This window comes from Geotrypetes seraphini, chromosome 9, assembly GCF_902459505.1.
Source record: "Geotrypetes seraphini chromosome 9, aGeoSer1.1, whole genome shotgun sequence".
Lineage (NCBI taxonomy): Eukaryota > Metazoa > Chordata > Amphibia > Gymnophiona > Dermophiidae > Geotrypetes > Geotrypetes seraphini.
The window spans coordinates 33,258,244-33,286,033 of NC_047092.1; the positions used below are offsets into that span (position 1 = coordinate 33,258,244).

The following is a 27,790-nucleotide window of genomic DNA, read 5'->3' on the forward strand; positions in this document are numbered from 1 at the left end:
GGATGTAGAAGGCAGATTGTTGTGATCTGGTAAATATAAAAAAACAAACACACGTTGTACCAGGAGACTATGTCCTAGGAACTGAGCAAAATATATAATAAAGGAAGAAAGCAATAGGGGGAAATTACACTTGAAACAAGTTAAACCCCCTCTTTTACTAAGGTGCGCTAATCGAATTAGTGCACACTAACGCGTCCATAGACTAACATGCACATGTTAGCGTTTAGCACGCGCTAATCGGTTAGCGCACCTTACCCCCTCTTTTACTAAGATGCGCTAACCGATTAGCGCATGCTAATCGATTTAGTGTGCGCTAAATGCTGATGCATCCATAGAATTTAATGGACACGTTAGCGTTTAGCACGCTAAATTGATTAGTGCACCTTACCCCCTCTTTTACTAAGATGCGCTAACCGATTAGCGCATGCTAAATGCTGATGCGTCTATAGAATTTAATGGACATGTTAGCGATTAGCACGTTAAATTGATTAGTGCACCTTACCCCCCTCTTTTACTAAGATGCACTAACTGATTAGCGCATGCTAATCGATTTAGCGTGTGCTAAATGCTGATGCGTCCATAGAATTTAATGGACACGTTAGAGTTTAGCACGCTAAATTGATTAGCGCACCTTACCCCCCTCTTTTACTAAGGTGCACTAACCAATTAGCGCGTTCTAAACCCTAACGCGTCCATAGACTAACATGCACGTGTTTAGCATTTAGCGTGCGCTAATTCACTTAGCACACCTTAGTAAAAGAGGGGGTTAGTTTTTTCACTTTAGGTTTCGTTTCTATGTTTGAAATTTATTAATGATAATAAAAAGAAGAATGAGACTTAACTGATAAGAACTGAAAGTTCCTAAAGCTAGCCAGTAGGGTAAAAACACTCCATCCTGGAAAGGACGAAGTCCGTGGATTCTGTCTAAAACATCTGACAAGCTACATCCTACAGTTTAACAGCATTCTGCAAATAAACTAAACTAAACTAAACTAAACTAAGCCTTAGGTTTATATACCGCATCTTCTCCACGGAAGTGGAGCTCGGCACGATTTACAAAGCTTAAATATATAAGAAGAGAGGAGAAATATTTACAAGAGTATATGAGCAGAAGGTAATAAACAGGAGAAGAGATGATCTTATGTTAGAAGAAATGATTCTATGTTAGAAAAGAGCCAGGTTTTCAATTGTTTGCGGAATAATTGGAGGGAGCCCAGGTTCCGCAGCGGGATAGTGAGATCGTTCCAAAGGCCTGTGATTTTGGAGACGAGGGACTTTCCCAGTTTGCCCGCGTAGAGAATACCGTGCAGAGAGGGGAGGGATAGTTTATGTCTGTGGGCGGATCTGGTGGTAGCAGGCCTTGAGGCGTTAAAAGATAGTGGGATTAGGGGCGGAAGGATGCAGTGAATGATCTTGAAAGCCAGACAGGAGCATTTGAAGTGAATTCTGGAAAGCACTGGGAGCCAGTGAAGATTGGCAAGTAGTGGGGAGACGTGTTCGAATTTTCGTTTTGCAAAAATCAACTTGGCTGCAGTATTTTGGATAAGCTGGAGTCTGTGGAGACTTTTTTTTGTAAGGCATAAAAATGGCATTACAGTAGTCGAGTTTGGAGAGGATGGTGGAATGTTTTTGGTGAAAGTAAATCATTTTTAATTCAGAAAAAATAAAGAAAAAAGCACTGGTCACGATAATTTCAATGTAAAACTCGCCTACCCACTACTTTCAGACTGTTCGCTGGAACTATAGCTACGGTAACTTCATACATGCCTATTTGAAGAAAAACTCTTTTTCTCAACAGAACAGATGAGAATTTCAAGTCCAGGGGAACAAAAGACTAATTCCTTACTGACAAGATGATCGTGAAAAATTCAAAAAAGAAGGTAGACAAACTCTTATCATGGCTTGGATTGACAACAAAAAGGCATTTAGGGGTCCTTTTACTAAGGCGTGCTAATCGATTTAGCATGCGCTAAATGCTAAGGTGCCCATTATATTAGCATTCAATGCGTGCTAATCGTTAGCACGCGCTAAATCAATTAGCATGCACTAAATCGCACCTTAGTAAAAGGACCCCTTAATTCACTTCCCCATAGTTGGATCACAAAGGGGTCCTTTTACTAAAACGCACTAGCTGATTTAACGTGCGCTAAACACTAACGCGTCCATTATATCCTATTAGCGATAAAAAGCTTAGCGCACCTTTGTAAAAGAGGGGGTATGTAGACCAACTTTGAAAACAAAGTATATAAACCTACAACCTAAATACTGTATGGTATACCAAAAACGGTGACGGGTCAAAAGCGCGCGAGGACAAAGGCGCGCTGACAACCGAGCGCAGACAACTGAGTGCAGGGCTTAATCGCGCCAAAGAAAAACCGTATTTTAAAGGGCTTTGACGGGGGTTTGGAGGGGGTAAAACCCCCCCCACCCCACCACCACTACCACTCTACTTAATAGGGATCGCGCTGCCTCACGCTGCCATGTTGGGGGGGGGTGTGGGGGGGTGTAACCCCCCACATTATACTGAAAACATAACTTTTTCCCTAAAAAACAGGGAAAAAGTTAAATTTCCAGTATAATGAGGGGGGTTTCAACCCCCCCAACTCCCCCAACGCCAGCGCGATCTCTATTAAGTAAAGTGGGGGTACCCCACCAACACCCCCTGTTGGAGCCCTTTAAAATACGGTTTTTCTTCGGCGCGATTAAGTTCTGCGCTCAGTTGTCTGCGCACCTTTGTCCTTGCACGCTTTAGACTATGAACCACCAAAAACAGTACTGTATCTTTGCTCAACACAGTTCATATCCTTAGTGAAGACATGGGAATGAAATTTTGGTTTAGACCAATGTGCGATGCAGTTTGGTTTAGACCAATGTGCGATGTTCACAATTAAAGGCGATAAAATCATAGAAGAAAAATGATTTACAGATAATAAATGGAAGTTTCATGAAATAATTAGCCACAGAAGAAGGATATACGAAACTTTAAACTTGCTAATGACCAAAGCAAAATAAAAATGATCTTATACTATATCAAATGTGTTTTGGTAATTTCTAAAGATAAAGTTAAATGGAGATAGTTCAATTATAACTGTTGACACCTGGGCAGTTCCGGTCAACAGATATGCTTCTAGAATTGTAGACTTGCACATAAACTAATTTATATAAACTTGATTGAAGAACCAGAAAATTGATGACAGCAAATCATGCCCTACACCCATGAAGTGATATTGATAGATCAATATACCAAGAATCAAAGGAACAAACTGTGGAAGAAAAACATGGCCTGATTAACTACAAAAAAAGCAAAGAATCCATGTTTAATTCAAGTTCATAAAGAAAAAATTGCTGAAAACATCAGAATTGAAAATAGAATATAAAAAGAAATAGAACGTAGGTTCAGCAACTAGAAAACATGATACCGCAAGGTCAGGAGTAAGGTTACATAGCTTTTGTCAAACTAAATTTGCATATTTTGAAAGGCGACCATGTTCACTTCTGGCCCCTTCAGCCAATTAAAAGTGAGAATCTGCCCAAGCCCCACTAACTGTCTACCCTTCTCCCCGGGACACAGTGGGCCAACACTGAATGGGGAAATAGGGACACAGGGAAGCAGTGCTGATCACAGGAAAGGCTAAAGCGGCTAGGGCTCTTCAGCCTGGAGAAGAGACGGCTCAAGGATATGATAAAGGCCTATAAAATACTGAGCGGAATGGAAAGGGTAGATATGAATTGCTAGTTTACTCTTTCCAAAAATACTAGGACTAGGGGGCATGCGATGTAGCTATACAGTAATAGATTTCAAACAAACGGAAGAAAGAAGAGAAAGGAGTAAAAAACTAAAAGGGAATGATGAGTATATCAGATATAGGTGTAGTGAGAGAATGAATTCCTATGAGCGTCAGAGATGTTGCCACCATGGCCTGCCCTAAAAACGCTAGCATGGCTTTGTAAGGGAGATCATTTATAAATATGTTCAATAGCAGCGGTCCCAGCACAGACCCCTGGAGAACCTCACTATCTAAATTAACCAAAACCAAAAAGAAAATTCAGCGCAGTGTGTGTCAGAGTTGAACAGCATTGCAGGCTTTATCCTGACTATTTTTAGAAGACATTGAGGTCAGTATTCTATAAACGGCTCCTTAGGTTAGGCCCTACTGGTGCCTAACCTAAGTGCAAAACACCATTAAAAATAAAATAAAAGGAGTTAAAAAAAAATATAGACGACTATTGGTCTCTATAAAAAAGGTGCCTGCATCATGGCTACGGAGGCGATTTATAGCGCCTAATGCCACTGTATGCGCGGCTAACACCAGTTTACTAGTGAAAGATAGGCGCCGGAAAAGTAGGCCTTGAAAATCCTGGCCTCCGTTTCCGGCACCTACCGTTCACAAAGCCATGATTCTACAAACGGCACTGATGCGCGATTGACACGTAATCGGTGGCTGTTTTTTAGGCGTCCTCCGATACCGACGCTATTTGTAGAATGCTTGAGTGTTTGGAATGCCATTCGTAGATGACTACACCAAAGAGTACATGTTTAGCTATTTGTGAAGTATGTTAAATTTCTGTTATTTCCCACAATAACCCCCACCTTTTAATAATAATTTATATTCTTGTATACCACCCTGCCAGTAGTTCTGGGCGGTTCACAACAAAAGAAACTGAGACATTTCAGTGAAGAAATACAATTCAAAAAACATGTTAATAATTTAAATACACATCAATAAAAAAATACAATTCAGTTAAAATGCGATAGCGGTTATTAGCGCAGGGACCCTATGAGCGTCGAGAGCAGCGCGGAGCATTCAGATTGAGCGTCGGGAGCAGCGCAGAGAATTCAGCGCAGTTCCCTGCATCGGGAGCAGCGCGGAGCATTCAGCTTGAGCGGCGGGAGCAGCATGGAGCATTCAGCGCAGCTCCCTGCATCGGGAGCAGGGCGGAGCATTCAGCTTGAGCGTCGGGAGCAGCGCAGAGAATTCAGTGCAGTTCCATGCATCGGAAGCAGCACGGAGCATTCAGCTTGAGCATCGGGGAGCAGCGCAGAGCAGTCAGCTTGAGCGTCAGGAGCAGCACGGAGCATTCAACGCAGTTACCTGCATCGGGAGCAGTGCGGAGCATTCAGCTTGAGTGCTGGGAGCAGTGCAGAGCATTCAACAGCTCCCTGCGTTAATAACTGCTATCGCGGTTTAGTAAAGGGGGGGGCGGGATAAATGCAGATATTAAAGGTTCATTTAATAAAATGCTACTAGATATTTTGCATAAAGGCCCTGTTTTACAAAGGTGTTTTAGCATGGATTTAGCGCATGCTAAATCAATGCGTGCGCTAACCGCTAGCGTGTCCATAGGATAACATGCATGCGTTAGCATTTAGCGTGCGCTAGAAAGCTTAGCACACCTTTGTAAAAGAGGGGGAAATGTTTTTAATCATTTTCTGATGACATGAGAATGCTTTCCTATTCTTATGTGGTTATAACACTGTCTTAGTGGGGTTCTAAGGAATCCGATCCCATGTGTTATAATAAGCATATTGGAGACTCTAGTGTTATTTCTGTACTGATTTATTGTACTTTTTCAATAAAGCAGACTTGACATAAATTGTCTTTTTATCAATGTATCTATCATTGCTGATTGTGAAAACATAAATTATAGCTATAATCCCAAGAAATTTGCTCCGTTAAGCAAAAAAAAAAAAAAAGGGACTTTTTTTTATCACCAGCCCTAGTGGTATTAGCTCCGATGCTCATAGGAATTCTCTCCCCTCCCCCTCCCTTTTTACAAAAGTGTGCTAGCATTTTCAGTGCCGGCTGCGACGGAATTCCTATGAATGTCGGAGCTATTACCACAGTCGTCGCTAAAAACTGCTGAACGCTTTTGTAAAGGGGGGGGGGTCTATGAGTGTCAGAGCTAATACCGCCACAGCCGGTGATAATAAAAAGCTTCGTAAAAGGGGGGGGGGGGAGTGTTTAAGAAAAACGGAGCTTTATGTAATCAGTGGCTTTGAGGGACCCATTATTTAAAAATTATTTTCTGATCAAGCATAATCAAAATCATGGGAAGAACTTCAATTTGCACAGTTTTTCCATCTTTAGGATTTTCTGGCCACCCACGCTAAAATCATTATAAAGTTACCTCTTATGTTTAAAGAAATACATTATTATTTAATATGAATTTATTGTGCGACTAATAAGCAGGTTCTTGGTGTAAGCAAAATAAAGTAGTATTAGTTAAGTCAGGGTATGGCGACATCTCGAATCGAATCACAATGTACCACGCATGACAAAAATAGTAATTATTGTAATGGCTGGATTCTGCAATTAAGTCCACACCAAGATATTAATCTATGCTGTCATAGGATGGCTTAATGGATGGAGAAGGTAATTTGTTACAGCTGGGAACAGTGGCATAGTTAGGGTGAGTGGCGGCTGGGGCAGTGGCGCCTCTCCCCCGCCCTCTTCCCCACCTCCCCTGTCGCGCGCACCTCCTTCACTTTCCCCAGCCCTTTTAAACTTCTTTGGCGTGAGCAGCATGCTGCCCAAGTCGGTGTCGGCTCGCCTTTGACGTCACTTCTTAGGCGCAGGTCCCGGAAGTGACATCAGAGAGAGCGCCAGAAAGGTACAGGGGAAGGCAAGGGGGTCCGCACAGCAAGGAGAGGAGCGGGGGGTCGTAGAGGAGAAGGCGTGTCGCCACACCCTTAGGAAGACCCTGCCCAGGGCGGACCGCACCCCCAGTACTATGCCACTGGCTGGGAACCTGTGTCTTTTTCAGAAAGGAAAAGAGACTGCGGAGAGGAATGTACAAGGTGCAGGAACTTTTATTAAAAGTCAATTAAAATATTGTAATCCAGAAAATGGTTCTCATTTGCATGGAGAACGAACCCAACGCGGTCTGTGTTTTAGAGAAACATTCCTTCAGGGGTCCAAATTTTCCTATACTTCACAAATAGAGAACCGTATGGAATACAACGGTGTTGTATAAAGTCCTTAAAATTTCGTGAATTGTGAGCGTCAGCCCATCAGAAGTTTTGCCTTCAATTTTCAAATTTTAAGAGCTTTATACAACGCCGTTGTATTCCATACGGTTCTCTAGTAGTGAAGCATAGGACAATTTGGACCTCTGAAGAAGGAGTGTTTCTCTGAAACACGGACCGCGTTGGGTCCGTTCTCCATGCAAATGAGAGCCATTTTCTGGATTACAATATTTTATTTGACTTTTAATAAAAGTTCCTGTACCTTGTACATTCCTCTCTGCAGTCTCTTTTTGTTTTTGGTGCTGGCCTTTCACTGCAGACTTGTTGGACTTTTCTTTGTTTTTTCAGAAGGGAAGAAATACTGGGCTCCATTAGGCGGTATGAGATCTAGGATAGGTTCATAAGTTCTTCTGTACTAAGTTCTCATAATTGCAACTGTACTGTCTAAATGAGAAAACTGATGGCATCAAAGAATATCATTGTATTTTAGCACAGTCATGGAAAAATAAGCATCTGTGGAAATATACGTAAGCTTGGCCTCATGCTTCATATCAGACTTAGGATATGTTATTATTACGGAAGACCACATAGCTGATCATATGTTGTTGTGTGCATTTATCTTCTTGTTTGGGCTGCCATTACATAATTTTCTGACACTGCGTATGGTTCCTCAAGAAATAAATACCATTTTCACAACTTGAGTTTGTTGACAGCACTCAGGAAAAAAACCATAATACAGTGAAGTCCTGTTCATATTTTTAATTTGTTGTTCCACACCTGGTGCACATTTATAGTAAGCTGTGTAAATATTATAGTGTGATATGACATCTAATAACATTTTTAATGTTTTGTAGATAAAAAAAATTTGCTGAGCATGTTCTGATTTTTTTTTTTTTTTGCTATAGCGATTCTTTGATGTAGCACTTGAATAGTGATTCCAGCATCCTAATCAACTGGATGTATTTGATGGCATTCAGGGTTTTATTCAAGTGCCACAGTAGAAGTTTCTACCGCAGCCCAGGGTGTTAAATACTTGGAGCAGTATCGAGCATTTAGCACTCCGAACCACAGTAGAAACCTCTACCATGGCTTAGACCCACTTTTACAAAGGCGCGTTCCGTTTATTAGGCGCCACTCTACTTACCTACCTATACCAGGTCAGGGTGTCAAGCCTCTTGTTGGGGTTTGTAGCCTTCCGCTGACTCTGGGTTCTAAGACTTTCGCTCATCACTTTTTTGTGGTGAGAGGCCTGCACACATCCTTGTGTTTGGGATCAGATTGTCTTGTTCACCTAGGAGTCTACGTTGATTTGGTGAATGGTGTGCTTTGGAGCAGATTGCAAGGCACCCCAGTAGAAGGCGTGGACCTGATAGATGATCTGAAGGCTGGGCAACCTCTTCCTCAAGTTTGTGAAGTAGTCTGTGCTGCTGACATCAAGATTCCTGGTCTTGTGCAGGATTTTGCTCTGTCTCTTTGTTTGGCCTATGGTCAACGCTTGCTCGATGATATTGGCTTTTTCAACCCCAATTCTTCTTTTCTCGAGCAGGGCCTCTCTCTAGGTGTTTTACCTTGTACCTAACTCTTCTTTCCATGTGTTGATTGTCAATGTTCAACCTACTGAAGTCCTATTTTCTGATGGAGAACCTTTGGGTTTTCTTGTGGGTGAATCTTTTCCTGATGTTGAGGTAACTTTGGATTTAGTGTGCGCTAAATCAACACATGCACTAACCACTAACGCGTCCATAGGATAACATGCACGTGTTAGCGTTTGGCGCGTGTTTAGCGTGGGCTAAAAAGCTTAGCACAGCTTTGTAAAAGAGGGAGTTAGTTTAAGTGAGGGTTAGTTAGTGAACCTGAGGTATCCCTATGTTTTGGCAGGACAGTTCTTGGAATTTGAAATCTGCTTTGTGCTTCTGCTCTATGACCTTTTGAAAACCAAAGTTCAAAGTTCAATTTTATTTGATAAACTGCATATTCTACTATAAATCATAGTGGATTCAAAAAGAAAATTAATTAAGGAAAGGAGCATTATAACAAAGCAAGGCAAAACAAATATATACAGTAAGGATTACAAAATAGTCTGTAAACCTCTGTATAAAACTAGTTATATTAGGATTAACAATTAATCCCCCTCTTTTACTGAGGTGCGCTATGCTTTTTAGCGCACGGTATATATTAGCGTGTGCGAAACACACGCTAAATGCTAACACGTGCATGTTATCCTATGGACACGTTAGTGGTTAGTGCATGCGTTGATTTAGCGTGCGCTAAAACGCTTAGCGCCCCTTATTAAAAGAGGGCCTAAATGTATAATAAAAGTCAAAATAGCTAAAGTTAAAATTAAAAATGAATTTAACAAAAGGAAGGGAATAAAACATTGACCTCTTGTTATGAGGCATTTGATAAAATATTTTCAAAGTTATTGATGATCAAAGTCTGAGCCTCATTTTGTGCAGTAAATTTTTTGGCCCACTTTGCTGGGCAATAATAATGAAATAACCTAATTTGAGTAATTCAGTCAGTATATCAGAATGCAGCATCAAAAACTGTATAGATAAGCCAAATTTGAACTTTTCTACCCGTTTTTGTTTATGTGCTATAGATAGTGAAAGTAGCCACTTTGGTTCCGATCACGCGCAGACAAGAGTAGCCCTCACATCGGACGTTCTAGTTCAGGAACAAATACATATCTGAGTCTAATATTATGCACAGCTTAGGGGTCCTTTTATCAAGCCGCGCTAGCGGGGTTAGTGCGTCAGACATTTCATCACGCGCTAACCCCCCCGGCCGGCTACAAAAACTAACGCCTGCGCACTGCAGGTGTTAGCTGCTAGCGCGGCAGGCGGTTTAACACACGGTATTACGCGCGTTAAACTCCTACCACAGCTTGATAAAAGGACCCTTTAGTTTAAGACCTGAGGCTACTCATATATGAAATTTCATGGAATTCTGAGATGGTCAGCTGGGGACATATTGCAATTTCGGACCATTTTGACTTGTTCCCTTTCTCTAACTCAATACATTTTTGACGGCACTTAGGGCTCCTTTTACAAAGGTGCGATATGCGTTTTAGTGTGCACTAAATATTAGCACGTGCTAACCATGCACTAAACCAGGGGTGGGGAACTCTGGTCCTCGAGGGCCGTAATCCAGTCTGGTTTTCGGGATTTCCCCAATGACTGTGCTTGAGATCTATTTCCATGCACTGCTTTCAGTGCATAGTCATTGGGGAAATCCTGAAAACCCGACTGGATTACGGCCCTCGAGGACCGGAGTTCCCCACCCCTGCACTAAACGCTAAAGTGTGCATGTTAGTCTATGGTCGCATTAACGTGCATGTATATTTAGCGTGCGCTAAAACGCATAGCACACCTTAGTAAAACAGGGGGTAAATTTACTTATACTGTATAGTTATTCATATAGTTAACTAAGGCGGGCTAGCCATTTTAGCACGTGCTAAATGCTAACGCATCCTTAGACTATAATGGATGCGTTAGTGTTGGCACGCATTAAAATGGCTAGTGCGCCTTAGAAAAAGGACCTCATATTTAGCTAGTTAGTTAGTTTTATAGCCCATTCTCCAAAGAAGCCTAGAACGGGTTACAGCGATACACTCACAATGTTTTTGAGGCATACGAATAAGGGTACATTCACATTATATTGGCATAGGACTAAGGGTATATTCACATTTAACTAGAGATTTAAGGGATATAGCGGCTTATTAATAATATATTTGTGGCATATCGTACTTAGGAGTGATCATTAGTGAAGATATGAAGACTGCCATTCAAGTGGAGAAAGCTTCATCCAAGGCTAGACAAATGCTGGGTTGTATCCGAAGAAGTTTCGTCAGCCGGAAACCCGAAGTTGTAATGCCGTTGTACAGGTCTATGGTGAGACCTCATCTGGAATATTGTGTTCAATTTTGGAGGCCACATTATCAAAAGTGCTTAGAGTGGAGTCGGTTCAGCAAATGGCCACCAGGATGGTCTCAGGACTCAAGGATCTCCTGTATGAGGAACGTCTAGGTTAGTTGCAGCTATACTCTCTCGAGGAACGCAGAGAGAGGGGAGACATGATAGAGACGTTCAAATATGTTACGGGCCATATTGAGGTAGAAGAAGATATCTTTTTCCTTAAAGGACCTACGGCAACAAGAGGGCATCCGTTGAAAATCAAGGGTGGGAGATTTCATAGCAACACTAGGAAGTATTTCTTCACCGAAAGGGTGGTTGATCGTTGGAATGATCTTCCACTGCAGGCAATTGAGGCCAGCAACGTGCTAGATTTTAAGAAAAAATGGGATAAGCATGTGGGTTCACTTCGAGGAAGTGCTTAGGGGGGAGGGTCCTTAGAGTGGGCAGACTTGTTGGGCCGGTGGCCCTTTTCTGCCGTCATGTTCTATGTTTCTATGTACTCAAATTAGGCATATAGAGATGCAATCTTGGTGAACTGGAGGTTTTCTCCATATATTCGAGTCAAGGAATAGGTTGTCAGTGGTATAAACTTGCCCGAACTGGAGGCATGGGGCTAGAGGGACCTTGAGGTGTTGGGAAGGTACCCATAGAAAACAGTGTCCTGTCATTGGCAATGTGTCTTAGGGGTCCTTTTACAAAGGCGCGTTAGCCATTTTAGCACGTTTTTAGCCTCCATAGACTTATAATGGGCACGTTAGCGTTTAGAGCATGTGTAGATTTAGCGTGCAGTAAAACAGCTAATGCGCCTTTGTAAAAGGACCCTTTAGTGAGCAGTTTTAGTTGCATAATGTTAAAGCCTGGTTGTTAGGGTCTCAAAGGTTGTTAGGGTCTCAACTGTTTTACAGTTTTACTGTCTCAATATTACTTTATTTAGGATGTATTTGGGAGCCAAATATATCTGGTGTCTACCTTAATTTACTCTATGTGTTATTTTATTAGATATGTTATATTCATGTATTTAGATGTCATTTTTTATTGTTGTGTGTGTATATACAATTATTATATATTATTATTTTTATGTTTGTTTGTTTTTTTAGCATTTTGACCCCTGAAGCGGGCGGTTTACCGCCAAAACACAGCTCCATGTTGGGTCTTTGCATTTTGGATATTTTAGAAATAAACTTTTTATTGATCACACCTGGTGGCTGGAAATTATTTGGTCCACCCCCTACTTCTCCTAAAGTTTCATATGTAATGCCAAAGTTTCAGGTAGAATATCATTATGATTTATGGAGGGAACGGAGGAGAGAGAAATGTAGTGGAAGTACAGAGAAACAGATGCTGTGTTTCTTGTGAAAGCCATTAGTAAAAGAGCATTGAGAGCAACTTTGCAATGCAAAGAGGAACAACATAAGTCATTTGACAGTGGACATTTATGGATGTCGCTAATAAAGAGCTGTAGCTTTTGTGTTCCTTTAAAACTTTGCTTATGCAAAAGCAATATTGTCAAAACTGGTCTGATGTTCTTGTACTTCTATCTTGTTATCTAAGCTTCCTGATTCACATTTTCTTATCATCAGCCTGTGGGAGTCATTATTTAGATGTGCACGTTGGAGGCGATTTTATGCTTAATTTGACTAGCTTGTGGGATAAAGACCAGATAGTAAGTGGTACCATAATGCAGCAAACAGCAAGACAGATGGAAATAAAATGAAAAAGAATGCAACTAGAACTAAAGTATGAGTTGAAATGAAGCACAGAGGCACACTTTAGAGCAATCTCTTCCCCCCCCCCCCCGAAATTGCTAGGCATGTTTTGGGGGGGGGCTGCTGTTTGAAAACTCAGTGTTATTTACAAGGTAACTTGCAGTTCTGAACTTGATCCAGGAGCAAAATGGCTTCTACGATCCCTTCCATCCCAGGGCATAATTTATTTTGGGGTTCAATGTCAAGTCTTTAAGCAAAAATAACTCTATAGTAAGGCAAATACTAGCTCCATTAAAAGACTGCTGATTTCTTGGATATGTTAATTAACATTTCTTGATACAGGTGTTTGCCCTTTCTATTTGTGGACTGAATTAACATCACTTTGAAGAATGGGTGGCTTTTCTTATGCTGTATTTCTTGCTAGGAGACGTCCGGATTTACCCGGACATGTCCGGGCGTCCAGACGGCTTTTCAAAACCCGTCACTTTGTCCGGGTTTGCAAAGCTTCCTCTTCAGACCGCGTCGGGAGGGGGCATCCGCACATGTGCGGATGCTCCCAACCGACCACGGGGCTAGGGGCAAGGCTGGGGCATGGCATGGGCTTAACGGGGTGAGGATAAGTGGAACTGGGTGAGCCTGGGGCCAGGTGTATGGGTCCAGAATTTACGCAAGTAAAATCTGGTAACCCTAATCTTGCTAACCTTACCTTATTTATAAAGGACATTTTCTTTGCCGTTGGCACCCTCCCACTCTTACCTGACCCAACCCTCCAAACCTTCCTTTCCTCAATGCTGCTGCGCCCCTGTCAAACACATTCTGCCTCTCTCACTGCCTGAAGCCTCTCTCCATAGCATCCTGCCCAGAAACAGGAAGATCTGTCGGAAGAAGTAGGATGCTATGCAGAGAGGCTTCAGGCAGTAAGAGAGGATCATTCCGTGGCAGGGCAGCAGCATCACGAAAAGGAAGATTTTGGAGGGCTGAGTTGGGCGGGTGGAGCGGGTGCTAACTGTGAGTACAGGGTGCTTAATGGCCACAATGAAGGACTGTTGGGGCTGTGTTGGTAGGGTTACCATATTTGGAGCCTCACAACTAGTTCCACCTCAAGTCCCGCCCTACTCTGCGCCCAACCCTGCCCCCTCAAAGCCTTGTCTTCTTCCCCAACGAGCTCCGGCCGGGTCTGGAGGGCCTCGAGCAAGCGCGGATGTGCGCGATGTTGCTGCGCATGCTCGGAGGCCCTCCAGACGCGGCCGGAGCTCATCGGTGCTTTCCAAAACCCGGACAAACTGTCGGGTTTTGGAAAGTCCTTCCGGGAACCCGGATAGTCCTCTAATAAGAGGTTTTCCCGGACGTTTGATAACTCTATGTGTTGGTGACCCATGGGCTAGGATGAACAACTGTCTGTCTGGATTTTTTCATGATTCTACAGATTTTGAAATTAGCTGTCTGAAAGTCAAAAGGATGGTTAAGGCCCTCTTTTACAAAGGCACGCTAAGTGTGCGTCCGCTAACCGCTAACGCATCCATAGAATAACATGCACGTGTTAGCGTTTAGCGCGCTAAAAAGCTTAGCGCACCTTTGTAAAAGAGGGGGTAAGTGTAAAGTTTATCTCTCTATAGCTATTCAGCAGACAACATAACATCAGAAGAGAGCAAGGGTCTAAGAGTTTGAGGAGTGACAGCATGTATGTATGTATGTACCATATTTAATGACGTACAAACCCAGACACATGGCCCTGCCCATTCTACCTCAGACCCACCTTGATCCACCTATAACCCCGCCCCAATCTTCCTCAATCCCCGTCCTGTTCCACCCCCAGCCCCACCAGCTGAAAGCCTCATTTTTTCTTTACTGACCTCCGGGTGCTCTGCGCTCAGAGGCTTTCCAGATGCCGTTGGAGCTCGAGACTTTCCAAAACGCAGATAGACTTCTGGGTTTTGGAAAGTTCATCTGGGCACCCGGACAGTCCTCTAAAAAGAGGTCAACTAGTAGCCCTATCTATGTACATATGTGCATGTATATACATGAAGAGTGAGAGTGCATGCATATGTGTATCTAAAGAGCAAGAGTATATGTGACTATGCGCATGCCTGAAGAATGTATGTACCCAAATGTGTCTGAAGAAATTCTATGTACAAGTATATATGTGTGACTGAAGAATGAGAATCCATGCATTGTGTTTGTGTTTCTGGGTCACTGGTGGGAGCAATATCATATTAATAGTTTCTTTTGAAAATTTGGGCTAGAGTAGATAAGTCCAATGTACCTATGCGCATGCTAAGTAATGGAAAGGTAAGCTTGGGGAATATACCCAGCTAATTGTTAAGTTTCCTGGGCAAATTTTTTTTTTTCACAGTTGCTTCCACTCTGTCTCTATCCTTTCAGAAGCACCTGCGAAAGCTACATACCGTGTTTCCCTGAAAATAAGACAGTGTGTGATATTAATTTTGGGTCCAAAAAATGCACTCGAGCTTACTTTCGGTGATGTCTTATTTTGTTCATGTACAATAATCATCTCCCCCTTCCTCTCCTCTACCCCAATTCTTCTTCTTTCCTTTCTTCCCTCCCCCCCCCAATGTGCAGCATCTTTCCTCCCCTCTCACCCATCCCCTTGTGCAGCATCTTTCTATTCCTCCCTCCCTCCCCCCTGTGCAGCAGAACCCCACCGACCTTCCCAACGTGAGACTGACATACCTCCGCTCCGAGGCTTCCTAAAGCAGCAGGGGTGGGAGTTGCTGAATCGACGAGTCTGATTTTTTTTTCAGCAAATCAGGCAGCACTAGTGTCAAGGATGGAGTCAGGGAGTGTCAGGGTCATTTGGGGGGGGCTTCAGGGGTCGATCTTAACTAGGGCTTATTTTGAGGATACTGTTTATATTAGAAGCATTTTTAAAAATCATGCTAGGGCTTATTTTCAGGATAGGTCTTATTTTCAGGGAAACAGGGTGTTTTCTTTTGCTGCTTCTCTATGTGAAACTTTTTTTTTTTCACAAGTCCACCTTTGGTATCTTTGTCTCAGAGGCACTGAAAGGTGAAATTGACTTTCCTGGCGTAGTGAGGTGAGTTGTGCTTGGGGGCAGTGGTGCCGCACACGTGCCCCCTTCCCGCGTAGCTTTTTAATTTTCCAGGCGCGAGTAGCATCGCGAACTTGCTGCCTGCATCATGACAGCTATTCCTGTGACATCACTTCCTAGGTGCGGGACCCGGAAGTGATGTCAGAGAGAGGCGACACCAATGTGGGCAGCAAGTTCGTAATGCTGTTCGTGCATGGAATATTAAAAAGGTATGAGTGAAGGGAAGGGGTGCATGGCTGGGGGGGTGCGGAGAGGAGGACGGGTGCTGGCGCCCTTACCAAGATCATGCCCCCCTCCTGCCCCCCCTTACTACTCCACTGTATCCCACTGTTTTGGAACTGCCAACTTAACCAATTCCAAGAGGGAGACTTTTTGGCCAGCCCTGTTTTTGAACTTAAATCCTAATTCAGTGACTTCATTGCTGTAGGTTTATTTAAGATTTGATCTACCGCTCTTGAATTTTACTGACCTAAGTGGTTTACAATGTATCAGGCTAAAATGAAATTAGGTACTTGAGAAAAACGACCCTATCTGTCCCGAAGGCTCACAATCTAGCTAAAGTTCCTGATTAAAATAAAAATATGTAATTCATTTCCAAGATCAAAAATCAAAGAAATAGAAATAATGAAAGAAGATGATAAAATTTTTTTTTTTAAGTTCAATAAATTTTATTATATAATACTTATAGATACAACCAAGTCATAACAGATTTATATTATACATAGGAACCAACAATCGTCCTATACAATAGCAGCCATATAACACATCAGAGAAAAAAAGTATTAATTAACACAATTAAGCACAAATAAAGTAAATGTTATTCTGTTGAGTCTAAAGGCCCCAATCACAGATGAGCTGGCTAAATTATTGCGAATATTACTAAATTTAACAATAAAAACAATTCTTAGCCATTGGAAAGATTTTACAAGGATAGAGTATATTACTTGGTGGAATTCTGTATGTCTCATAACTAAATTTGAAAGGGCTTTTGCTGAAAAAAGAGGTACGTTTGCATACATATCGTAAAATATGGAAACCTCTCATAAAATATAGTGACGTAGCAGATTTATTTTGTTGAAATTTATTAATGCACATCCATGCTGTTAATTATGGGCTCCTTTCACGAAGGTACACTAGCGTTTGTAGTGTTTACACCAGATTAGCGTGCGCTAGCTGAAAAACTACTGCCTGCTCAAGAGGAGGCGGTAGCGGCTAGCATGCGTGGCATTTTAGCGGGCGCTATTCCGCGCGTTAAGACCCTAACACGCCTTCATAAAAGGAGCCTTATATGTTGATTATTGTTATTATCTATTGGTAGTAAAAATAATATATAAAAAATTTTTTAGATAAAATAAAACAACTTTAAGAGATAGAAAAGTCTCTGAGGCGGCTTGATAGTAAGTTCAGTCTGCAGAACCAGGTCAACCGGCCGCCATCAAAGAAGCAGGAACCATGCCAATGAAGACCACCAAGACACCAGTCACCAAACAGGCAAGGTCAGGCGCCGCCTTCAGCAGACCCCTGAAGTGAAGTCCAGTTTCATGGGCTTCGATGTGTCCATCAGCCCAGCTGTAGGAGTGCCAAGTCCACCGAAGAGAGGGGGAACAGAGGCCAAGGCCGCAGGAGATCCTCTGACGCCGGCATCAATCCACCGCTGGTGACCACGTCGGGGCTGTGCTGCATCGCGCCAATGGCTTCTCCCTTCTGCTGCTGGACAAGAGCCCGGACAGGGAAAGCTGTGTTGAACTAGCTGATAGGTCCCTTATAGCACCAGAGTAGGGTTGTCAGAATCAGAAATCCAGGGCTGGCCTAAAATCTTCTGCCTGGGCTGGTTAAGTGGGCAGCTCTCCACCTCTGACCATTAAGCCACCCCATTCAAAGCATGTGCTTGCCTAATCCCCATGGCTTACTCACAAGTTACTATTACTGCTGCCATGCCCACAGCTAGGTGATCCACTTTTCTCTGCTACTTCTGGAGGGGTGAAATGTGTGGAGAGAGGAGAGGAGAGTGCACAAATTAAGATTTTTTTGGGGGGGAAGGGGTGGCAGGGAAAATGAATAAAAATAAATTAGAGGTCACTGGTAAAGTGACCCACAAATATAGTATTAATCTGGCCCTGTATGCAGGAAGTATGAATTTTTGCTGCCACTATGTGTAAATTTTCTAAATAAGATCTCTCTCTTCCTCCCTCCCCCTCTTTTTTTTTTTTTGTAAAGCTCCAGTAATAAACAGATTCACCAGACGGGCCTCAGGTAAGCATGTAACGATTATTTTTAATGTTGTAAAGTGCTCACTCTGTAGGTTGTTGGTTCAGTATCTGCAGCTTTACATACAGAAACGATCACCATGATGACTTTTGCTTTTCTGGTTTGCAGTAAAACAACAATACAGTAACGTTTCCTTTCATAATGAAAAATAATTTTTATGACACATGTACAAAAAAAAAAAAAAAAATGGGTTCTATCCACACAAAGGCATTATGGATTCACTATTACCAGCCCATTAATGTAAAATCTAAAATGCCTAATTTAGGACATTTTGCTCTCTTAGCCAATTTAGATGGAGATCTTGCTGTTTCTCTTCCTCTGTGAACAACTTCATTCTACAGAAAAGAGGGCTATTAACATGCACTCTCCACAGATTTTCTCTCTGCATTTTTTTTCCTGAGCACCAGTTCAGCCTTTCTCTGAGCTAGAATGAGCTTCATTTTCCCCATGCTAAACACATATATCATGTAGTAATATCATGTAGTAATATCTATTTGCTCCCTCTCCCATGTGTTAAATTTTCATTCAGACTTGTATAACTCAATGTAAAACATTTGTTGCTTTGGACTATCAAAAACTCTTGGCTTCAAGTCACATTTCTTTCTTTTTTTTTTTATGATGTACAATGCAACCAAAAAAAAAAAGCAACATTACTTGGAGTGGATAATAGTTCCAGAAAAAAGAAAGTATACAATAAATAAAAAAAAATAATAACAAAAATAGCCATATAATAGTTTGACAAGTAATAATAAATAAAAAAAAATTAAATCATAATAGTAATTAACAATCCCTTTTACAAAACCATAGTGCAGTTTTTAGCGCCGGCCATAGAGTTCCTGTGACCGTCTGAGCTGTTACCACTGCGTTCGGCACTAAAACCACACTACAGTTATGTAAAAGGGGGATAAATAAACACAAAATTTCAACAAAACACATTAAATATGTGCTAGGATTAACAGTCATAAATGTATTGGATTTGAATCACCAGATAGCCATCCTGAAATATCTCATTCTGAACAATATTCAACTAGCGGTGGCTAACGATTTTTAAGGTATTGCCTGCTGCAGGCTGAATTTGACCCACATATTCAATGCCAGGCTTGATCCGAGCACTGACACTGACTATTCAAATCTTGCCTGGATACCAGAAACTCTCCGATATTCAGCATTGGTACTTGAATAGCTATTTTTATTTGTCCAAATAGCTAGCCAGACACCAGCACTGAATAAGAACAAAGTGCCACCTATGCCACGACGTTTTTTCAGGCTGACGCCATTACAGGGCAAAAGTTATGGAGTACAAGTCCTAGTGAGGATGATTGCATAGTGACATGGGTCACATGAAGCTTTCTGCCAGTTGGTCACTGGATGTTAGATGTGGTTGGGACATGTTCAGTTATAGTCATTTCTCTTGATCTCCTGACGAAGCCACGTGCAAAACGGGCCCCGTTGAGATCACGATTATGAAGTTTCATTGCTGTTGGAAGCTAAGTTCTACACTTATAATGTTTACAGAATATTTATGATATTTGTAATATTTATTGTTTTAACACGATAAGATTTTGCATTAAGGTTGGTGAGTGGTGATTGACCGGTGATTGATAAATTAATCCCCCAAATGGATCAGCTTAGGCTGCCCTATAGTGAGTTGGAGAATGAATTTCCGAGGTCCCACCACAAATGAGTTTTATATTTTGAATGAAAGCTCAGCCTTACCACTCTTTTCAGTATTGATTAATGAATTATTTATGATCTTTGGCAATAGTTATTTCACCCCACATTTTTATTGTTTATCATTTTTGATTTTTCAGTGGGGGTTTTTTTTTTTGTCTTTTTTAATTTTTGTGTTACACATATATACCCTAGAAATAGTACAATACAATTCTCCCTTCCCCGTCAATAAAAAAAAAAAAAAATGCCCGCCCTATTCCATAAGCTATTTGTTCATTGTGTAATCATTTGAAGTCAGTAACTTGATGATTAAGGACATTTATCGAGTGCTATATTTTGAAAAAGAGTTTTAAAAAATGATTATTTATAAATAGCAGAGGATCCCATTAAGAAATAGGCCCCGTGAAGTATTTTGTGCCGCCCCGGTCAAGGGCGATGCAGTGTTTTCCTCTGCTGCTCCTGGGTAGTTTACTGTCTTGCCGGCTCCCTCCTCTGTTTTGCTGCAGCATTTGCACAGCCCCAGAAACATTTTTTTTGGCCAATGTGGCCCAGGGAAGCCAAAAGGTTGGACACCCCTGGTCTACAACAACATGCAAAATATTTCCGGGTTAGTCTGTTTGATTTCTAGAATTTTCTTCTTTAATCAACATCATTATTCAGATCTTAAATATTAGTATAGTAATTACTAACAAATAGCTCACTGGGTTTTATTTTTTCCTTTTGTAAGGATAGAGGGTTTAATAGAACTCTCAGAGGAGTTCTAGAATAGAATTATCAGAAATGCTTATTAAGAATACTTAATGTTCAAAAAAGCATGTGTTTAAGCCCTTGCTGAAATGGAGGCAATTTAATTCTAGGCGTGACCCCACTGGAAGCTTGAGAATGGTACTGCACATATCTTTTCACTAGTTCTGACTTCTCTAGCAAGTTTGAAAGACTGCAAGCAGAGGCACGTGAGCTGATACCACAAAGAGATGGATGCCACTTCAGCATGACTCAGAATGACCATTACTCTTATGCATACAAATATGAGTCATTAGTGTGTATTATTGCATTTTCTCCTAGGATAATATAAGTGCTCAGCCTAGCTTTGCTGTTCTCTCCTGTGTAGTAGGAGGAATAGCTTATATCCGTGATAAATAACCCAGGGGAATAATTTTATAAATTGGTTTTGCCTGTAGAATGTCATTCTACTCTTGTTAAGCTCAGATTCAACGTTGTACTTTATAGATCATTTTTAAATCTTTTTTTATTTTTATTTCAGATCATTAGCTTTATCCGCCGATGCTTGCACTCTCACATATTGCTCTCCCATGAGCATAACAACTTCAGATTCTTCTGTCCCCTTTCAGCATTCTTGGCTTGTCCTCTTTCAGCTTCAGCTTGGTTCTCTGGGATGTAGGAACATTTTTCTGGTCCGTACCATCCCATCTCTAATTCTCTTATCTTATGCTTACAGCTCACTTTAGATAACTCTTCAAAACAAATGCAAGGAAGTTTTTTTCACCCAGAGGGTCGTGGACACTTGGAATGCGCTGCCGGAGGAAGTGGTCGGGCAGAGTACGGTACAGGGATTCAAACAGGGATTGGACGGATTCCTGAGGGACAAAGGGATCGTGGGATACTGAGAGAAGTATCCAGGAAATAAGTATAGAAACCCGACCAGGTCGTGCATGTGCAAAACCGGAGGGTTAGGACTTCGATGGGAAGATAGGACTTCAATGGGAAACCAGGGTGGCAAGGGGGCCCCTTCTGGTGATTCAGACAGGTGACCTGTTTGGGCCGCCGCGGGAGCGGACTGCTGGGCATGATGGACCTATGGTCTGACCCGGCGGAGGCACTGCTTATGTTCTTATGTTCTCCTTCAGGCTGTAGTACTTGCATAGCACCCAAACTCCTCTTTCCTTTGGTGAGGGCCTTGGTCAGCACTGAAATACTGACAATTAGAAATCTGCTTTCTTATTGTCATCGTGTCGGGAAACCAGGAAAAAAAGACAGTTTTCTTCCAACAACTTTCTCATTTATCATCTCTGATACTCTTCCAGCTTCTGTCCTGGCATAATCTGAGGCACCCATGCACCAGTCAATAAAGATCATCCACGACTCAACCATCCCCCAAAACAAGGGTAAAGCAATAAGTATTTTATCCTGACTTAAACTATGGTGTAGAATCATCAGGATGAAGATACTTTGGAAAGGAGTTGCAACGCAAGGGGACCAAGACGTAGAAAGCAGAATAATGAGTAATTTTGTGATGGGCTCGGCATGGAGGCCGTCATTATGAGATAGAAGCGAGTGAACAGATGTATGGAGAATAAGGACATCTAAAGAGTATCCAGTTTTCATGACCTTGAACCCAGGAGCTTTAAACTTGTTTCTGTAGGCTACCAGCTTTTTTAAGGGAGGGGGGTAACATGATCAGATGAACAGAGATTAAACAGGATGTGCAGCTATGTTATACACAAATTTTAGTTGCCTTCCTAACCCTATCCTAATTCCTGTACAGGCGTCACTTGCAGGTATAAGGGCTGTTGGTGTGGTGTATAGTTAGGTAATTCCGGGTTTGGGAGGGCCCACCATACAAGGGGTTGTGGTGAGATGTGTACCTTGGCCTTTTTTGGTGAAGTTCACTGCAGTGCCCCCTAGGGAGTCTCACTGTTCAACTGGGATGTCTGTGTGCCCAGCCTACTAAGACTGCTGGCTCCTCCTACATCCCAATGGCTTGTTTTCTATGTTTTGGTTTTGGACTGGGGTTTGTTGTTTTGTTAATGGTTCAAAAAGATAGGCGCACAAAGCGCATTTTCGGAAACAAGATAGACGCTTTGCAGTTTTGAAAATAGGCATGTTTGGTACTGGATCTTTGTACTTGTTCCACAAAACATCTAAACTTGGAATTAGATGTCGTGTTGAAAATGCCTCTCTAAAGGAATTAAGGGCCCTTTAATGAAGCTGCGGTTAGTGCTAGAGTGTGTTTATCACAGCTTAAAATGATTTATTTCATGAGGCGCTCAAGCATCCTGTGGTAAGTGCCAAATGGGTGTGTGCTAACCATGCACTAAAACATATTTTAATATTTTTTGCTAGCGGGGGGCTCTGTGAGTGAAGAGTGAGCATTCCTGCATTACTTACACTGGCTTTTACAAAGCCACGGTGGAGTTTTCTACCACTGGCTGGTGAGGTAAATGCTCCGACGCTCATGGAATTCCTATGAGCGTTGGAGCATTTTCCTTGCCGGCCTGCAGTGGAAACCTCTACCGCAGCTGCACTAACTGGTTATGACAGGATTAGCATTTGAGCCATTACAACCTAAAAAATATGCTCATTTTTGTAATGTCTATGCACTAATGGACGTTTAAACAGAAAATGGAAATTCCCCCATTTTCTGGCTGTGGTAAAAATGGCCTCAGCATTTGGGAAAAACCTTTTCATGGGCATGATTTTTATTGCAGGTTAGTAAAAGGACCCCACAGAAACAAATTGAACAATTCTGGTACAAGAAGAGAGAACCCTGTGAAACTCCAGTGCATAGTTCTTGTTTAGTACAGAAGAAAGAGTTGACATAGGGCTCCTTTTACTAAGGTGCGTTAGGGCCTTAAAGCGTGCTAAATTGCCATACACGCTAGACCTTAATGCCAACATTGAGCTGGCGTTATTCTGGAAGCATACTGCGTGATTTATCATGCAGTAATTTTGTGCATGCGCTAAAAACGCTAGCGCACCTTAGTAAAAGGAGCCCGTAAACTCTAAAAAAAAAAAAAGATCACACAGAAAGGCATTGAACTGACCTAAGGACTGGGTCTTGTGGTTATCTTCAAGCAATAGCCATCTCCCCCCACCCTGAAAACCAGGTCTTTTATATTTATTTATTTATTTGTTCATTTTTATAGCCCGTCCTCCCCAGGAGCCCAGAACGGGTTACAATAAAATAAAAATAAAATTAGGTACGTGGAATTTCTCTAACTGTCCCAAAGGCTCACTATCTAGCTAAAGTACCTGAGAAAACAATTATTAAAAAGTAAAGATATTACAGAGGAAGGGGTTAGAAGAAGGTAGGGAGGAGTGGAGAGGAGAGAAGTATGTAGAATATTTCATAGAAATTCCTAACTTTACAGATAGGAGCACCATCTGTGTAAATGATATCTAAATGAATTAAAGTAATATGTAAAAAGGAACCGTTAAAACAATAGAATTCAGTTAATAAAATAAAAAGAATAGGGGTAAAAACAATGGAATGACATTTAAAATATTTCATAAACTGGAAGAAAAAATTGAAAACCAAAATCAAATAAGTCTGGCAGAAGTCCAATTTCCTGAAGCAGCTCTGTTGACTCAGCATATTTTAAATAATCCCAATTTTCATGATTTTAAAATTGTCTTTATACAGATATTCTACAGTATTTTAAATTAATCCAAGGGAAGGAGCCAAGTGCACTAAGTTCACAGTTAATGGTATCACACATAACGTTGATGATTCTTGCTACTTCAACCTTTATTGATAGGCTTTAACCTTTCTGTTCTTAAACTCTTCAGACACCATTATCTGATTGAACAGTTGGAAATCAACTAGTGTCAGACTTCCAGCAGCTAAGAATAAACGGAACTTCAGAATTAATGGAAGTGGCTCCAGCAGGCTCTTTGTGACATCCATGAGGCCAGATATAACAGAAGTTTGATTTACTGTGAATAATGCAACACAAAAATCTCATAAAATGGAAGAATTATTTTTCTATACAAGCTGTTATATTTGATTTTTTATTTTAATTTCACCTGAAAGAGAAATGTCAAAGTTCAATGGGCCAATTCAAGCCAAAGCCGAATACATCAATAAAATACCTACTCAGATGCATTAGACCAGTGGTCTCAAACTCAAACCATTTGCAGGGCCACATTTTGGATTTGTAGGTACTTGGAGGGCATCAGAAAAAATAGTTAATGTCTTATTAAAGAAATGACAATTTGGCATGAGGTAAAAACTCTTTATAGTTTATAAATCTTTCCTTTTGGCTAAGTCTTAATAATAATATTATAATTTATAGCTAAAAAGACATATGATCAAGAAACTGTTTTGTGATTATGATAAACAAAATAGTACCTGGCGGGCCGCATGTGGTTCCCGGACCGCGAGTTTGAGACCACTGCATTAGACTGTCATGCAATAATACCATTTTTTTATTTTCTAATTAGAGGATAAAGACCTGTGAAGTCTGTGAACAAAGTCAACTACCATGCCCGAAGGCTATTATTTTGTTGCTATCACAGACAAACTTCAATCATAGGTCAAAAAACTTCTATGTTTTAGATACAAGTGCAATTTCAAATATATATTTTTTATTTTGAGTGCAAACAAATATAGTATAAATAAATCTTCAGAAGGAAGGACAGCATTTATTAAAAAAAAAAAAAAAAGAATGATCCTGTTTCACCCTAGGCTTCAACAAGGAATCAAAAAAAACATGCTGAATCCTGAAATAAAAACATTTAGTTCAGTAGTAATATTCTCTCACAACTTGGGTCATATCATATAACAGACAGTTCTGAATGGTGATTAAACTTACATTATAGGCCCCCTTTTACAAAGCCGCGATAAAGGCCTCAAAAATATATTTTAGTGACTAGAATCATTCAACCACACAAATAGACAATGGGAGGAGGCTATGAAACAGGTATTCCTTGCACTGTAGAATAGCTAGATATTAAATTGGGAATGGGTAATGGGAGAAGAAAGAAAACTAGAAATATGACAGCAGGTAGAAACCATACCACCTATCCAGTCTGCCCATTCACATGAACTTTTAAGTTCTACAGCTTCATCCTTTCCCTCAGGGATCCTCTGTGCTTGTCCCAAGTTTTCATGAACTCAGATACTGTCCTGAACTCCACCACTTCCACCAGGAGGCCATTTTACACATCTACCATCCTTTCCATAAGAGAATATTACCTTAGATTACTTTGGGGCCTACTCCCTTTAACCCAGATCTTATGATCCCTCATTCCAGTGTTTCCTTTTCATTGAAAGAGGCCCAACTCACCAATCTGCTGTCTTCGTCCACAGATTACAAACCCTACTCTTCAAAAAAATACATAAAACCTATTTAACACAACCAGATCCGTCCCAAGCTTCACCTACTATACTATCTACTCCTTATCAAATCTAAAATGTTCAAATTACCCATTATGTATTACCTAATTTTGCGACAATTCTTATGTAATCTGCCTTATATATTTCGTAACATCATGACAAATTATGTAATCTGCCTTGAACCGTAAGGTAATGGCAGAATAGAAATCACTAATGTAATCTCCTGTGCATTTAAACCATGAAGGTATTTAAATGCCTCTATCCTATCTTCCCTTCCTACCCTTTTTCCAAAGCATACATTCCTTTATCCCAGAAAGAGAACTCTGGAGAGAATACATTCCAAAAGTTGAAAGCAGACTTGCTTGTGTAGGGTTAACACTGAGAATCTTTTCAGAAAACTATCCTAGAGGACTAAAGGAGTTAAATGAACTGAGTATGCTCGGAGAGTGCTGGCATCGACAGCTGGAGGCATCCAGATGACTTCCTCACTCCTGAGGTAGTATAAGAAGGAAGGAGGCGGTTTTGGCAGTGGATTTCTTCTACTTGCAGGGTTTTGGCATGCCTGCCAACAAAGGTATGATACCTAATGTGGTGGGGAGGGAAGAGGAAATACATGGCTCCCCATCCACCCCGTGCTCCTGCTTTTAATTGCATAGTCAATTGTACAATTAAAATTTCTAATTGCATGAGTAATTGCGATTAAAAAATTTAATAGAGAAACAGCCCTACAGTTTTTACATCAATATACAGTATCCTCAATGAGGTCAAATGGCAATGCATTAGCCCTTCATAGCAGCATTCACTCTTAGCCTGCCCTAAAGGATGACAACTTAAACTCTGGAATTCATTGCCAGGGAGAATGTGGTGAAAGCAGTTAGCTTAGCAAGGTTAAAAAAAAAGGTTTGGATAATTTCCTATAATAAAAGTCTTATAATTTGGAAGAATTTGCTGCTTATTTCTGAAATAAGCAGCGTAAAATCTGTTTTTCTCTTTTTGGGATCTTGCAGGTACTTGAAACCTGGATTAGCCACTGTTTGAAACAGGATACTGGGCTTGATTTACCTTTGGTCTGTCCCAATATGGCAATGCTTATGTACTTATAGGCTATAGGGGGAGAGTGTGGCGCAGTGGTTAAAGCTACAGCCTCAGCACCCTGAGGTTGTGGGTTCAAACCCACGCTGCTCCTTGTGACCCTGGGCAAGTCACTTAATCCCCCCCATTGCCCCAGGTACGTTAGATAGATTGTGAGCCCACCGGGACAGAGAGGGAAAACTACTTGAGTACCTGAATAAATGCATGTAAACAGTTCTGAGTTCCCCTGGGAGAACGGTATAGAAAATGGAATAAATAAATAAAGGAGAAATTCTATAAGATGCGTCCAAAGATAGGCACCAAAATAAATAGGTGCCTAATTTGCCCCTCCTTTTATCAAACTACACTAGAGGTTTTTAGCGCGGGCCGGTGAGGTAAGTGCTCCAATGCTCATAGGAATTCTATGAGTGTCAGAGGGTTTACCACGCCAGCTCGCACTAAAAACCTCTAGCGCAGCTTGATAAAAGGGGCCTTTAATTAATAAATTGGCTTCAATTATGAGCTTGTTAAAACCAGAAGAATTTACAACATAGTATTAATATTAAAATAAATTATTTGCTACTCCCATACTTTACACATGGTACACACAGTATGCACACACATCCCACAATTCTGAAGCTGACCCTCCGCACAGGGAGCCAAGCTGGAGCAGTCAACCCTGGAGCACAGTGAATCGGGCCTTTTATTCCCTCACACCCCCATAGAGAGAGAGAACAGAAAGCTAAGTTAAAATCAGGCCCATAACACCTAGCAGCCATAATAACAATTCTTGCACTTCCTCTCAGGTCCTTCCAGCCTGGCACACCTCTTGCCCATTACCAAGCCCAGCAAGTCATACACCTGCAGCGCTACTTCAGCTCCACAAGAATCCCAAATGGCCGCCTCTTACCGTCAGGGAGGCGAAAGGTAGAAGCCACGCACTCTCCAGCTCTAGTGGTTCCCATTCTGCATGCCACCCTTCAAGCTCCCCTCCCCTCAAACACTGCTACCTTCCCTGCCCCCCCTCCATCCACAACAACC

At 41.4% G+C, this 27,790-nt stretch overlaps 1 protein-coding gene across 4 annotated transcripts in view; it reads left to right on the plus strand.

The window, feature by feature from the left end:
- The window catches only part of PRKAR2B (protein kinase cAMP-dependent type II regulatory subunit beta), a 93,456-nt gene that overhangs the window by 10,966 nt on the left and 54,700 nt on the right, over window positions 1-27,790 (plus strand). For 3 of the 4 annotated variants that reach the window (XM_033959514.1, XM_033959517.1, XM_033959516.1), the window contains exon 2: window positions 17,878-17,913. The exons of the other annotated variant lie outside the window; for it this stretch is intronic. In XM_033959514.1, the coding sequence (XP_033815405.1) occupies window positions 17,878-17,913 (36 nt within the window). The remainder of the gene's footprint in view (window positions 1-17,877; window positions 17,914-27,790) is intronic. 4 annotated transcript variants of the gene reach the window in all.